Raw genomic sequence first — 14,006 nt, forward strand, 5'->3', positions numbered from 1 at the left:
TCGACTTCCAACCAATGAACTGGTCTATAATTTCCTTTCTGCTGCCTCCCTCCCTCCCTTCTTGATACTGTTCATCATTCTCACAGCTGACAGGAAGAAACTATCCCTTAGCCTTGCAGTCCTGATTTTGAGGCTCCTGCACCTCCTTCCTGAGGGTAGTGGGAGTTAAGTTCCATTTGCCATTCTTTGTCCCACTTCCCAACTGATCTAGATCTCATGCTCCACTGCACCAATTTTACTAATCAAGTTACCTACATGGCCAACCAAATCATTAATTCCTTTAAATTTTCATGTAAGCAAAACATGCAAATTAATAGTTATTCCTCAACACTCATTTGTCTTTACGTTTCGTTGATCATTTTCATCACTGAAAATGGTGAGTGTGGAAGATAGTTACATCAAAATTATGTGCATAAAATCAATCTCTGCCATTTATAGCCAGACTTGATTGATGGGGGAAATGACTCAAACATTGCATTATCATTACATGCTGCCGGCTTTAAAAGGACTGAAAAAAAACCAAAGGGGAAAAAAAACAACAGATCTTGCTGTGATTTTTGTGTCTATTTTTATGATCCAATTAATCCCTATAATGAAGATCAGGGTTGTGCTGAATCACAGGATGATGCAACACAGAAAGAGACTGTTCAGCCCATTATCAGATGCTAGCTCTCCAAAAAGAGCCATGTAATTCATCTAACTCTCCTCTTCTTCCTCAAAGCCCTACAAATTTTCCACCTTCAAAAACACATCTAACTTCTGAAAGTTAGAACATAGATCATTACACACAGTACAGACCCTTAGGCCATGATGCTGCACCGATCTATATAAACCTAGTCAACCTTTTAAACCAGCACCCCTGGCAATGAATTCCAGGCACCCACAATTCTTTGTGTTAAAAAAAAACTTACCCCTGATGTCTCCCCCAAAAATTTTCCTCCCTTCACTTTGTACAGATATCCTCTGGTGTTTGCTACTCCTGCCCTGGGAAAAAGCTGCTGGCTGTCTACCTTATCCATGCCTCTCATAATCTTGTAGACTTCTATTAACTCATCTCTCATCTTTCTTTGCTCCAAAGAGAAAAGCCCCAGGTGGTTAAGCTTGCCTCATAAGACACATTCTCCAATCCAGGAAAAACCTTGGTAAATCATCTCTGCACCCTCCCCAAAGCTTCCACATCCTTCCTGCAATGAGGCGACCAAATTGCAACTGAATACAACAGACACAACAGATTTTTTTTAGATTAAGAGAATTAAGTGGCATAGGAGGGCAGGAAAAAATAGTATCAGAACAGTGGTAGGGAATTCCATGGTAAGGGTTACTCATAGGCATTTCTGTGGCTAAATCCAGGACAAACAGATGGGGCAAGGTTAGGGATGTCTTGGAGTGGCTGCAGGGCATTCTGAAAGAGGAGGGTGAACAACTAGTTGTTGCCTTCATGTCAGTACTAGTGATATAGTTACTAAGTGGGATGAGTACATAACCACCTGTGGCACATACTCATCAGAGTAGGAAGAGCAGAATAATTAGGATGAATATGTGGCTTGAGAACTGGGTGCAGGAGGGAAGGTTTCAGATTACTAGGTCATTGAATCCAGTACTGGGGGAGGTGAGACCAGTACAAACCAGAAGATCTACACCTGACCAGGACCAGGATCAATGTCCCAGAACGATTGTTTGCTAGTGCTGTTAGGAGAGGTTTAAACCAAAATGACGGGGAATCGGGAATCAGATGGGAAGGGCTCAGGCCCAAAATGTCGGTAATATATCTTTACCTCCTTTGGACTCTGCAAAAGCGGCCGATTTCCTTCAGTATTTCTGTGTTTTGACTGCAATCACAGCGTCTGCAACCTTTGTATTTCACTCCAGATAGGAGTCCATGAAGAAAGAGGGAATCAATGCAGAGATCAAAGGAAACGTTAGAAAACTGAAAAGTAAGAGTGGAGTACAGGAAAATGAAATGTAGAAGTCACAATGATTACCAGATTCTAAATGGATAAAGAGGGTAAGGACATTTTAGCTGAATGCTAAAATTCTAAACAAGGTCAATGAACTTGTGGCACACATCAGCACAAATAGGTATGATTTAGTGACCATTACAAAAATGTAGCTGTAGAGTGCAGATGATTGTTGACTTCAGGAAGGGAAAGCCAGAAGTATACAATCCAGTGATCACTGGAGGATCAGAGGGTGAGCAAATTTAAGTCCTTGGGAGTCACTATCTCAGAGGATCATTCCTGGACTGAACACACTAAAGGCATCATGAAATAAAAGCACATCAGCACCTCTACTTCCTCAAGAGTTTGCAAAGGTTCGGTAATGACACAAGAAATCCTGGCAAATATCTCCATCATGATCTGGTATGGGGACTCCAATACACCTGAGTGCAAAGCTCTGCAAAAGATAATGGACACAGCCCAGGACATCACAGGAAAAACCCTCCCCACTATTGAGAACATCTATAGGGAACGGTGCCATCGGAGAGCAGCAGCAATTATCAAGGATCCACGCCATCCAGCACATGCTGCTGCCACTAGACTCGCACCACCAGCAGGTTCAGGACCAGCTGCTCCCCCTCCACCATCAGACACCTCAACAGCAAACTCAATCAGGGACTCATTTAAGGACTCTTAATCACTTTGATTTAAAAAAAAATCTCTGTATTGCACAGTCGGTGGTTTACATTCATTATCTGTTTATAGTTCTTTATTTGTTTACATGTGTATGAGGTGCACTGTTTTTTTAATGCATTGCAAGCGCATGTGCATGCATTCCATAAGTGGCACAGGTGTACTGCCTGAGAATCCGGAAAATTCAAAAACCTTGACCGACCCAATCCCCGAGCAGTTTGGATATTAGGACTTTTACTGTACTTCAGATTTCTAGCTTCAACGTAGGGATTTCTGAAGCACACAGGTCATTGTTGCTCACCGGCACCATTTTTATAGCAAAGTGCTTTTGTTTAACAACTCTACCTATATTAATTCAACCTATGAATATTTGCTGAATTTCTGACTCCAGCACAGTTACATTACTGCACAGTTTGAAAGTCCACATTTTTCTCTCGGCCTACAAAGGGTTATTTCTTTTATCTTTGCTATTGATGTTTTAATGAACGACAGTGCACTGCTTTCTGCAGATAACTCCGTGCCATTCAAAATCTATTTATGAAGAAGGAAATATGCTCACTGCTAATTCCTGAAGTGGTCAGAAAGTCAACAAAGGGCTGAAACTCTCATCCAGTCGCAGTGAGCCTGTCAGTCTGGGATGGCTACGCCACCATGCTGATTTATTGAAAAAGTCCATTCTTGCAGAAAAGGTCCCTGAAGGAAGTTATGATCCCAATGATTTAGGACAGAATGTTTCTGGGGCAGTACTTATCAATCAGAATGAAACATCACAAACCCAGAGGCCCACAAGGTCTCATCATTTAATAACCTCAAACCTGGAAAAGCAAAAGCTATTGAGGTCCATGCACCGATTTTCCTGAGAGAGAGGTTTCATTTGTTCTTCTTTGGATGTTGCAGACATATATTGACATCCCATCAGCCTGTGAGAAGGCAGTGGGGGCCATTTTCTGGAATTGCTGTAGACTTTTTGGTGAGGAGAAAATTCCAGGATTAGATTCAGTGATAATGAAGGAATAGAGATGGTGCACTCAAGAAACACAAAAACTGCAGAAGCTGTGTGAACAAAGAAAAGATGAAGGAATTCAGAGAGACAGGCAGTATCCAAAGTGAGTCTCAATAAAGGATTCAAACCAAAATGTTGACTGACCATTTCCCTCCATGGATGCTGCCTGACATGTTGAGTCTCTCCATTTTCTCTTTGTTCACTCAGGATGGTGCATGACTTTCAGAAGGATACAAGGGTGCTTGTGTTCCCATTTGCTTGGTTTCCTTGTGCTGTTTGGTGTCAAAGTCATGCTGCCACAGTGGACGAAACAAGTAACTGCAGTGCATGAGGTTGATGGTGCACCCTGCATCTATAATGGTGAGGGGAATGAATATCTAGGGTGATTAGTAGAATAACAGTCAATTGAACTGATTTGTCCTGAGTGTTGGTGAACTTGCATTGATCAAGGCAAGTGGAAAATATTCCATCACCCCCTTTACAGTCATCACCTATCCTCTGACCTGCTCTTGAAACCACAGTATTTATGGGGCTGGTCCAGAGACATTTCAAGTCAGTGAAACCCTTGCTGTTGAGTCTGAGCCATTTTTCCCCCTCCCCACTCTCAACAGGCCATAGTTACGGCACCCACAACAAAGGTAGGGAACACCTAGGCTGGTACATTTTTCTTGACTTTACTTGATTGGAATGGTATGGACCCCCTACCCCTCCCTCAGTAAAAGGATAGACAGGGAAGGCAGGGTGGCGAGATACACAGATCAGGTAGATTGATTCTTGATTAAATAAGGGTTACTACAATTCAACAAGAATCCAGAATTGAAGTTAAAATAAAATGAGTCATGACCTTGTTAAAGATTGGGCCATGATAAGGAACCGAATCGTATGTTCCTTCTCCTTTCTTTGCCTATTCCTTGAAGAAGGGATCAGGACTGAAATGTCGGCAATATATCTTTATCTCCTATGGATGCTGCAAGACCGGCTGAGTTCCTCCAGCATTTCGATGTGTTTTTACTCTATTCCTTCTCCCAATTTGTATCTACATATATGATGTCATTCAAGGAGATCCCTGGTTTCCAACATTCATGTAATCCTGTCTCACCTTTTTATCATTAGCCTGCAAGAAGCTCTTGTTAGCAGATTCATTCACCACTCTCAACAAAGCACCACATCAAGAAGAAATGGTTATTGCTACTGTTGACCATTCTCACTTCATCCCATAGCTTTCATTGCTTTCTCCATGCAATAACACACACACAGAAATGGGACTTTCATTCCCTTAATGCCCCATTCAGAGTAATGTGAGAATTACCTTTGGAGAAGAAAATCAGATTAAGAATCTCACCAAGAATAAAACTGAAATCCATTTGATAAGCCACTCCAACTGGTCAGGTGGTATAGCACAGCCAAAGCCACAACTCCACAGCTGGTGTCAGCCATTCAAGAGGCAGAGCTGGGAGGGTGATGAGTTCCCACAGCACAGTAAAACAAAGGAGGAGCATTTCATGATTAAGGCAGGTTCTGAGTGGAGGCCCATTCGCTCATAGGCAAGGCTTGATTTGAGTAGTGTGTGAACTCACATTCAGCACAGTCTCCAGTGGAAAAGAACTTCTTTATTTCAATGAGCGCGCCCCACATCTGGATTAAATGAAGGGCTTGCATTTCCACCAAACCCTTTATGATCCTCAGACTAGTCAAAGCACTTTGCAGCTGATGAAGTCCTCTTGACTTCATAAGTCCATAGCCTCATGTATTGCCAAACTCAGGCCACCTACAAATTAGAACATAGAACACAACAGCACAGTACAGGCCCTCCAGCCCTAAAAGTTGTGCTGATCCATATATTCCTTTTAAAAAAGTACTAAATCCTCCATACCCTGTAACCCTCTAGTTTTATTTTATCCATGTGCTTCTCTCTTAAATACTCCAATGTTCCACCACCACTCCTGGCAATGTATTCCAGCACCTAAAAATTCTTTGTATATTAAAAAAAACTTACCTCTGATGTCTACCCTAAACTTTCCTCCCTTCACTTTGTGCAGATGTCATCTGGTGTTTGCTACTCCTGCACAGGGAAAAGGTGCTGGCTATCCAACTTATCTAAGCCTCTCAGAATTTTGTAGACCTCTATTAATTGAAGGAACAACATCTAACGTTCTGTCTGGGCACTTTCCAACTGGATGGCATTAACATTGACTTCTTCAGTTTTGATTAGGTCCCTCCTCTGTTTCACGCTCTTTCCCTATCCCTCCATCTCCTTTCCTCCAGTTCCCCACCCACTTCCCTCTCCATTCAGGGAGCTATGCTCTCGTCTTATCGCTTCCCAGCCTTTTTCTCTTGTGCCCTCTCACCCATATCCACCCCTTGCCTGTGGGGCTGTGCTCCTCCCCTTGGCTCTCTCCTCACCGTTTCATTCAGGCACGTTTTTTGCTTTTTGCTCCTACCTTAACGAAGGCCTCCGACCTGAATCGTTGGCTATGTATCTTTGCCATGAAGAACCTCCAGAGTTTCTCCAGCAATTTTGTACATTAACCTACAAACACTGCATCTGCAGACTTTCTTGTTTAACTCCTTTTGAAGTCTAGAAAGTTTGGCAGCCAAATTGAGCATGGCTGGAGCCCCCACATCAGCAGGGATCAAGATCCTATTCTCTTAAAAACCTTTAAAAACAGACAACGAATTGCCTTGCATGTCAGAATTTTCAAAAAATGAATTAAAAATAGAATGCACTGCAAAATGAAAGATAGTTTGTTATTGAGATAATGGCTGAGGGAGAAGTGTTGCCAGGAGACCAGAGATAATGCCCTTTGCACATTTTTGAGAAGCTCTTTGGATACTCTGGCAGGTGATGGCATCGGTTCATTATCTCAACCAAACAGCAGTCCTAGAGTCAATGCAGCGCTCCCTCTGTACTGCAATGGAGCATCTGCTCGGATGCTTGTGCTCCAATCTCTGCTGTGGGATTTAATCTACAACCTCCTGATACATTGATGCAAAAATTCAGGATTTCAATTAATGCAACAGTTTTACTTTAAGTCAAGTAGTTCGAGAAAGGGCAAAGAAAAGAATTTTGCATGCATGTCAATAAATGGGATCTTGCGCCTTGAACTGTTAAAATCTCTTGCCAATGCCGTGTAATTGTAAACTTGCTAAGATTTGCTCACCTCATTTTTGGTGACTGGTGTTTGGTCGATTCCTTTGGTTATGGATGCCCAGGATCTGGCGGTTACCATGCAGGCAAAGAGTGGATACAGGTCCCCAGCTCCGAGTCGCCGGCTGTACGTCTCAATACCCTTCATGTCAGTCTTAATCAGAGAGTACCACAGATGGCAATAATCCAAGCGGAATTCCTCTGTCAGGGTCTGAGTGAACCAAGGGAACAGTTACAACTGAGGATCAGTTGATTGACAAAAGTGACCAAAAGCTTGAAAATTAATAGCTGATTTTTTAATGCATTTAATAGGTTTTCAAATCTTAACATACACTTTACAGCCAAATTATGCCTATTTGCCCAACTGATCCACTCAGTTAACAATATTCTTCAGGCTTCTTCTCATTACTTTATTTAATTATCTTTCAGTCAGCATTTCCATTTTTTCTTTCTTCTGTACCTACTCTGGAAACTTTATCTTCAATCAACCTGTACCATTCACCCAAATCACTCCAGTGGGTCACCTGGTCCTAACCTTGTGACCACAACTCATTAAGGTGTCTCTGAAATTTCTCTGAGGAACCTGGCACATCCCCCTGCTCATAAATTGCAAGTGTCGCATCAGATGGTCAAACTTGAACTCAGAGATTTTGGGTCTGGAACTCCAGCTCAGCTGAAGCTTACGGATTTGACCAGAGAGCTGACTTCCAAGGCTGATGTCCTGGGCAAAGAACGTTCTACTAAATTTGTTATCAGGTATATGAGTGAATATGCTACATTGATGGCCCCCATTTTTGGATTCCCATCCAGATTAGAGGATCCTCACTATGGCAATGAAACTTAAATGTTCGTGTCTAATGTCAAATAAGTCCATTCAACTACATTGATTTCAAAGATACACGCTGTTCCAGATAGGTCCTCAACTCATGGCTTTCCCCATTAAAACAGGATGTAATGTCAGAAGTTCATGTCGGCACCCTTACAACACAGAGCATAGAACATAACAGCATAACAGGACCTTTCACCCACAATATTGTACTGACCTATATAAACCTTCTCCACCACAATCTAACTCTTCTTTGCCTCACATGCATAACCTCCATTTCTCTTTCATTCCATCTTAGTCTTTTAAATGTCCCTCTTGAACTATCTCTGGCAATGCATTCATTCCATGCACCCATCACTCTAAGTAAAAAGCAGCCACTGAAATCTCCCCTAAACTTTACTCCACTCACCTTTCACAGATGTCCTCTGGTATTTACTATGATTGCCCTGGGAAAAAAAATGTTACCAGCTGACCACCCTGTCTATGCATCTCTTAATCTTATACACCTCTATTAAGTTTCCTCTCACCCTTCATCACACCAAAGAGAATAGCATAACCCTAACTCAGCCAATCTTGCTTCATAAGAATTGTTCTCCAATCTAGGCAACATCCTGGTAAATGTTGTTCTTCAATCTAGGCAACATCCTGGTAAATTTCCTCTGCTAGTGATATCATCATCAGTTTGAAGTTAATAATTCAAACATTTAAACAAAAGACTTTTCATCACCAGAAATACCCCTGACTTTTTTTTTTTGGGGGGGAGGGGTGTTTGTTGTCAAGAGATTGAAGGCCCTGATTAGTAAATAATTTCTTGTATTCTACATGGAGAGAAATAGCAGATTACTTTTAGCCTTTCTTTGTTCATAACCTGTCCTATCCTATAGTAAATTTTTAGATCCCTTCAAGGACTACCACTTGGTGTGGTCCCGCTCTACACAGTCAACTTTCATTCTGAGCTAGCTGATCTCAGTGACAAAGATACTACCATCGACCTCACATAGATCCAGGGAAGGGAGGAGAAAAATTCAGCCTTGAGGATGATTCCATAAACCTTGCCACAGGTTGTTCTTTTCATTTGAGAGTTACCCTTAACTTAATGGATGAGATACTCCTACCCCTACACAGCAGCTTGGCTGCTACTCCAATCCAGGACTGACAGAGTGCTGCTCTGTTGGGAGTGATCAGGTCTCCCAAGTTATTCTTTGATTAGTTAATCTGATGAAAGATGTGCAAGGCACAAAGTGCTTATAAACTCCTGGCTTCAATTCTAAATAAACTTAATAAAATTGCTGCCAGTATCGATATCCAAGCACTTAGCGATTGATGGATGGACAGTGTCAGATGTAGAACTTTTGACATAGCTTGTCAAAAATGTGTATTTCAATCAGAAACTCCTCATACATTTGCAAGGATGCCTATATATATGCACTCTATTTGAATGCAAATAACTGCTGGACATCTGGAACAATTTTGTGATACAACTATGACAGCACAGGCCACATTTCAGTGATGCTCATTGAACTACATATTCTATGATGGCAAAGAATGTTTCACAACTATCTATTTAGCCTTAAGGTAAATCTCTTTACAATGGCTGCCATAGCCTTTCCTGAAACAATGTCAGTGAACAGCTCTTTGGTAAGTCTAAGTGGTGGACTATATCAGAAGCCCATGAGGACATCCCACTCCAGACAAGATTTGCCTTTTAAAAAAATGTTAAACCAAGGGCCTGTTCTTCAAACATCCTACAGTATCATTTTAAACCCACCATCTGCACTTTGCTCATTCATCAGCTAATAATAATAAGCCACCGTGGTAAGCATAGTAACAGCTCCAGCGACCCGAGTTTGAAACCAAAGCTATCTGTAAGGAGTTTGTGTTCTCCCCATGTCTATGTGGGTTTCCTCCAGGTCCTTCGGTTTCCTTCGACCATTCAGAACGAACCAGAGGTGTAGGTCAATTGGGTGAATTGGGCAGTATAGCTTCATGCGCCTGTAGAAGCAGATTCAGACCTGTGGAATGTTTGTACGGGGGCAGCACTGAAAGTGCTGCGCTGGCCACCTGAAAGGGACAGCTGCACGGGAGGCGCCTCGGAGTGCACTCCGGCTCTTGTCCCTTCAGGATGTCAGGGTTGGGGCGGCTGGAGTGGGCTGTCAGCACTGCACTGGCCACCCTGGTGCTGACATCCCGTGCCAGCTGCCCCAGCCCTGACGTCCCATGCCGGCCTCACCAGCCCTGACATCCAGCACCGGCCACACCAGCCCTGACGTCCTGCTCCAGTGAGCCGCTTTCAGGCAGCTGCATTCAGGTGCTTAGGGGGACTTCAGTGCTCCGGCAATTATCCCTCCCGAAGGAGGGTTACAAAATGCACCTCGCAGACGCCTCTTGCACTTTTAGGTGGCCTCCCAACAGCCGTATAGGGGTATAAAATGCGGCTTTACATTGGGGTAATTTGGCCACCTGAAAATGCCTAATGTTTCAGGCCTGAGTCCTTTTTCAGGTATAGGTTGACATATGAATAAAAAGGTGGGGGAAAAGGGAAGAGGAGAGGAGGGAAGAAGGGAAAAGAAGAGGAGTGCTTGATAAACAAGAGGTTACAGGTGGATACAGGTAGGAGGATAGAAAAGAAAGAAGCTGAGAAGTAAGAGAGGATGTAGGACAAAGCAGAAGGAAGGGAAAGGGGCAGGGAGCTGGAGAAAGGAGACAGAGGGATAAGAAAAGAAAGAGTCTGGGAGAGAGGATTAATTGAAATTGGAGGTTGACATTAATTGACGTCTGGTTGGAGATTGCAGAGATGGAATATAATGTATAATTATAATTTGATTTGGCAGTACAGGTACATGATCCTTTATCCAGACACCTAAAATCCTGAAAGCTCCAAAATCCGGAAAGTGGGGAGAGAGGCGACAGCGGGCAAGAGACCAGCACCGCGAGTTGGGCGGGTGATGGGGGGAGACTGGCACTGTGAGCCAGGCGGCCGAGGGGGGTGGGGGGAGATGGCAGGGTGACTGGAAGGGGGTGGAGGTGGATACGGCAGCACAATTTGGGTGGGCTTAAATCTGGCTTTTCGAAATCCGGAAAAATCCGAAATTCGGAACACACTGTCCCGCAGGGGTTCTGAATAAATGATCGTGAACCTGTACATAAGGCCATGGACAGACATGTCAGTGCGGAAATATTGTGTGCCACTGGGTCCTTGCTGTTGCAATGGACCATGCGAAGGTGCTCAACAAAATGATCTCCCAGTCTGTGTTCAGTCTCCGTACCCTACCTAGACAACTGAGTATGTGATTTGCATTTGGTCAACATGTGGAGGAGGCAGCACCAGGAGAGTTTTTCTTCTCCCTGTGAAACACCCTGGAGTCTGTCTTCATACTAGTTGAAGCAAAGGCCACACTTTAGAGAAGGCAAAGATTAACAGATAACTGACAGCTGGTAGCGATGCGGCTGGTTTCACTCTGAAAGAGTGGAATGGAGATTTTTTGGAATTTTAATGGCTCAGATAATTTTGATCACTCTCAGGATATGACACAGGGATGAGGAATAGTTTAGAGAAGGAGATGGTGGAAGGTGTGGGTTGGTGGGTGGGGAGGGGGGGAAGGGGTTGATTATTTACATGGTTGGATAGCAAATGATGTAATGGGGCTAAAATTGATGAACAAGCGGTACAGAGGTAAACATCTGCTATGTTGCTTTTTATAGCATCTCCTCAGCCACTTCTAACCCATCATCCAGCCTCTATACAGTGTTTATATATCTGAGTATGTGATTTGCATTTGATCAACAATCTCAATAAAGCACTGAATTTTGTATCTTATCTGTTCTTCCATTTCTCCCTCCTCCCCCCCCCCCCACCCCACCAACCGACAAATTTCCAAATCTCAGTGCAATTCGTTCTCAGGTTGATATATAGAATAGTGAGAAAAAAAGAACTGAAAAAGAATAAAAGTCAGTTCTTTAGATAAAATGCAGCATTTGTTTAGGGCCAAGGACCCGAGAGTGTTGGCAAACAAGTAATTCACCACTTCTTAAAGGCCTTGTAAATGCTTCAAACCCCATCTCTGAGGTATTCGCAGAGGATCGCATAATCTCTCCAAAACCATAGATTAAGATGTGAAATCTCTCTGAATGCTCAAAGGACCCAGGTGTATAACCTCACGGAATTAAAAAAAGAGGATTCTCTAGTGTTCAGGGAGTGAATTTTCTCCGAGCTCTCTTGCTCATAGAGAGATTGTCAGGAGGAATCAATAGGCCAGAGACTTCGTCCAGTCTGAAATACATCCCTCAACTTCCGTGGGCCCCGTGAACATGCTTTTTCCTGCCAGGTTCTCTGATGGAGGAAAGGTTGAAGAGAAAAATAAAATCCCTTACCATCTTGTTAGTGCGAGGGTGTGAGTGAGTGGGAAGTGGAGACAAGCCTATAATCTTCGATGGTGAGACTTTCACCAACAGATTATATTTGAGTGGAATCCAATCATGACAAACGTGAAACATTTCTGAGTATGTCACATAGACTGCAGGCAATTTTTAAAATTTATTTGTGGATTTGTGGAAAATGTAGCACTTAACAAAGAAACAGAGAAAACAGGAGCAGGAATGGGTCATTCAGCGCTACATACAGAAATTCTTAAGAAACTCAACCGGTCTCCCAGCATCCATAGGACGCAAAAATATATTACTGACGTTTCGGGCCTGAGTCCTTCTTCAAGCAGTTAGGCGTCTGAATTAAAGACTGGGGAGAGAAAGGGAGAAGAAATAAGGGAGCAGGCTTTATGAAAATAGGTTGAGTGAACTTGGCCTTTTCTCCTTGGAGCAGCAGAAGATGAGAGGTGACCTGATAGAGTTGTTTAAGATGATGAGAGGCATTGATCATGTAAATAGTCAGAGGCCTTTTCCCAGGGCTAAAATAGTTGCTACAAGAGGACACAGGTTTAAGGTACTGGGGAGTAGGTATAGAGGAGATTATTTTTTACGTAGAGAGTGGTGGGTGCATGGAATGGGCTGTCAGCAATGGTGGTGGAGGCAGATACGCTAGGGTCCTTTAAGAGAATTTTGGATAGGTACATTGAGCTTAGAAAAATAGAGGGCTAAGGGAAAGCTGAGCAATTTCTAAGGTGGGGACATGTTCGGCACAACTTTGTGGGCCGAAGGGCCTGTATTGTGCTGTGTTTCCTATGCTTCTAAAAGTGGGGTGGGGGGGGGGGGGGCGGGAGGGGACCAGACCAACAGCTAAAAGGTGTTAATGGGATATGATAAGAGGAAAGGTGAGAATTGATTTTAGTTCAGTGAAAGGAGATAGAGGGAAAAACAGAAGAGTGAGAGATAAAAATAGAACTAGAATCTGCTGTTATTCAGTATAATCATGGCAGATCCACTATAGTTTTACAGCATGAAATCAGGTCCTTCAGCCCAACTCATTCATCCTGGTCTAGTTGTTTATCTGAGCTGGTCCCATTTGGCCCACATCTCTCTTAACATTTCCTATCTATGAACCTAACTGTTCTTTGAATGTTGCCTTATCTCTGCACCATATTCCCATGATCTCTCTGTCAAATTTGTGTCCAGAAATCGGTCTCCTTCTTAAATGTATTCAGAGACTTGGACCCTACAGCTCTTTGCGACAGAGAATTCTGCCTGTTCCTGTGAATTAAAAAACACTGGCAACTCAGTCTCTTGCCCTGTAACCTAACACTCTGACCCCTTGTTCCAGAACTCCCAGCCAGGGAAAACATCTTCATTGTATCTGCTCTGTCCTATTGCTATCAGTATTATGTCCAATTATATCCCTGATCATTCTTCTAAATGCTGAATACAAATTTAATCAACCCAATCTTTTCTTACTAACTGTTCTTGTCATCCTTACATGAAGGACTCAGGTCCAAAATGTCAAATTCCTGTTGTTCTTCTTGGATGTTGCATGACCTACTGAGTTCCTCCAGCCCTTCATGCACAGCACCAGTTGCCCAGCATCTGCAGACTTCATTTACCTCCTGGTTGATTGCTACCTGTTCCTCTAGCCCAGTGGTTCTCAACCTTTTTCTTCCCACTCACATCCCACTTTAATTAATCCCTATGCCATTGGTGCTCTGTGATTAGTAAGGGATTGCCTAAGGTGGTGTGTGAGTGGGAAAGGAAGGTTGAAAATCACTGCTCGAGACCCAATTGTTACTGAAATATTTTGCTTGAGAAAAATTGTCATTGGCCCATTTCCTTTGGAGTTCTGAAACCATGCACATAATGAGTCAATGAGGGACAATTAAAACAGTGGTTTTCAAACTTTTTCTTTCCACCCATATACCACCTTAAGGAATCCCCTACTAATCACAGACCACCTATGGCATAGGGAATACTTAAAGTGGTATGTGAGAACGACTGGAGCCTCTAACCATTGAAACCCCT

General features: G+C 43.0%; 1 protein-coding gene across 6 annotated transcripts in view; it reads right to left on the reverse strand.

Moving 5' to 3' along the window:
* adck1 (aarF domain containing kinase 1) overlaps nucleotides 1-14,006 on the reverse strand; it is a 650,404-nt gene that overhangs the window by 156,045 nt on the left and 480,353 nt on the right. For all 6 annotated transcript variants that reach the window (XM_069916023.1, XM_069916021.1, XM_069916026.1 and 3 more), the window contains one exon: nucleotides 6,795-6,992. In XM_069916023.1, the coding sequence (XP_069772124.1) occupies nucleotides 6,795-6,992 (198 nt within the window). The remainder of the gene's footprint in view (nucleotides 1-6,794; nucleotides 6,993-14,006) is intronic.

This window comes from Narcine bancroftii, chromosome 2 (genome assembly GCF_036971445.1).
Source record: "Narcine bancroftii isolate sNarBan1 chromosome 2, sNarBan1.hap1, whole genome shotgun sequence".
Taxonomy (NCBI): domain Eukaryota; kingdom Metazoa; phylum Chordata; class Chondrichthyes; order Torpediniformes; family Narcinidae; genus Narcine; species Narcine bancroftii.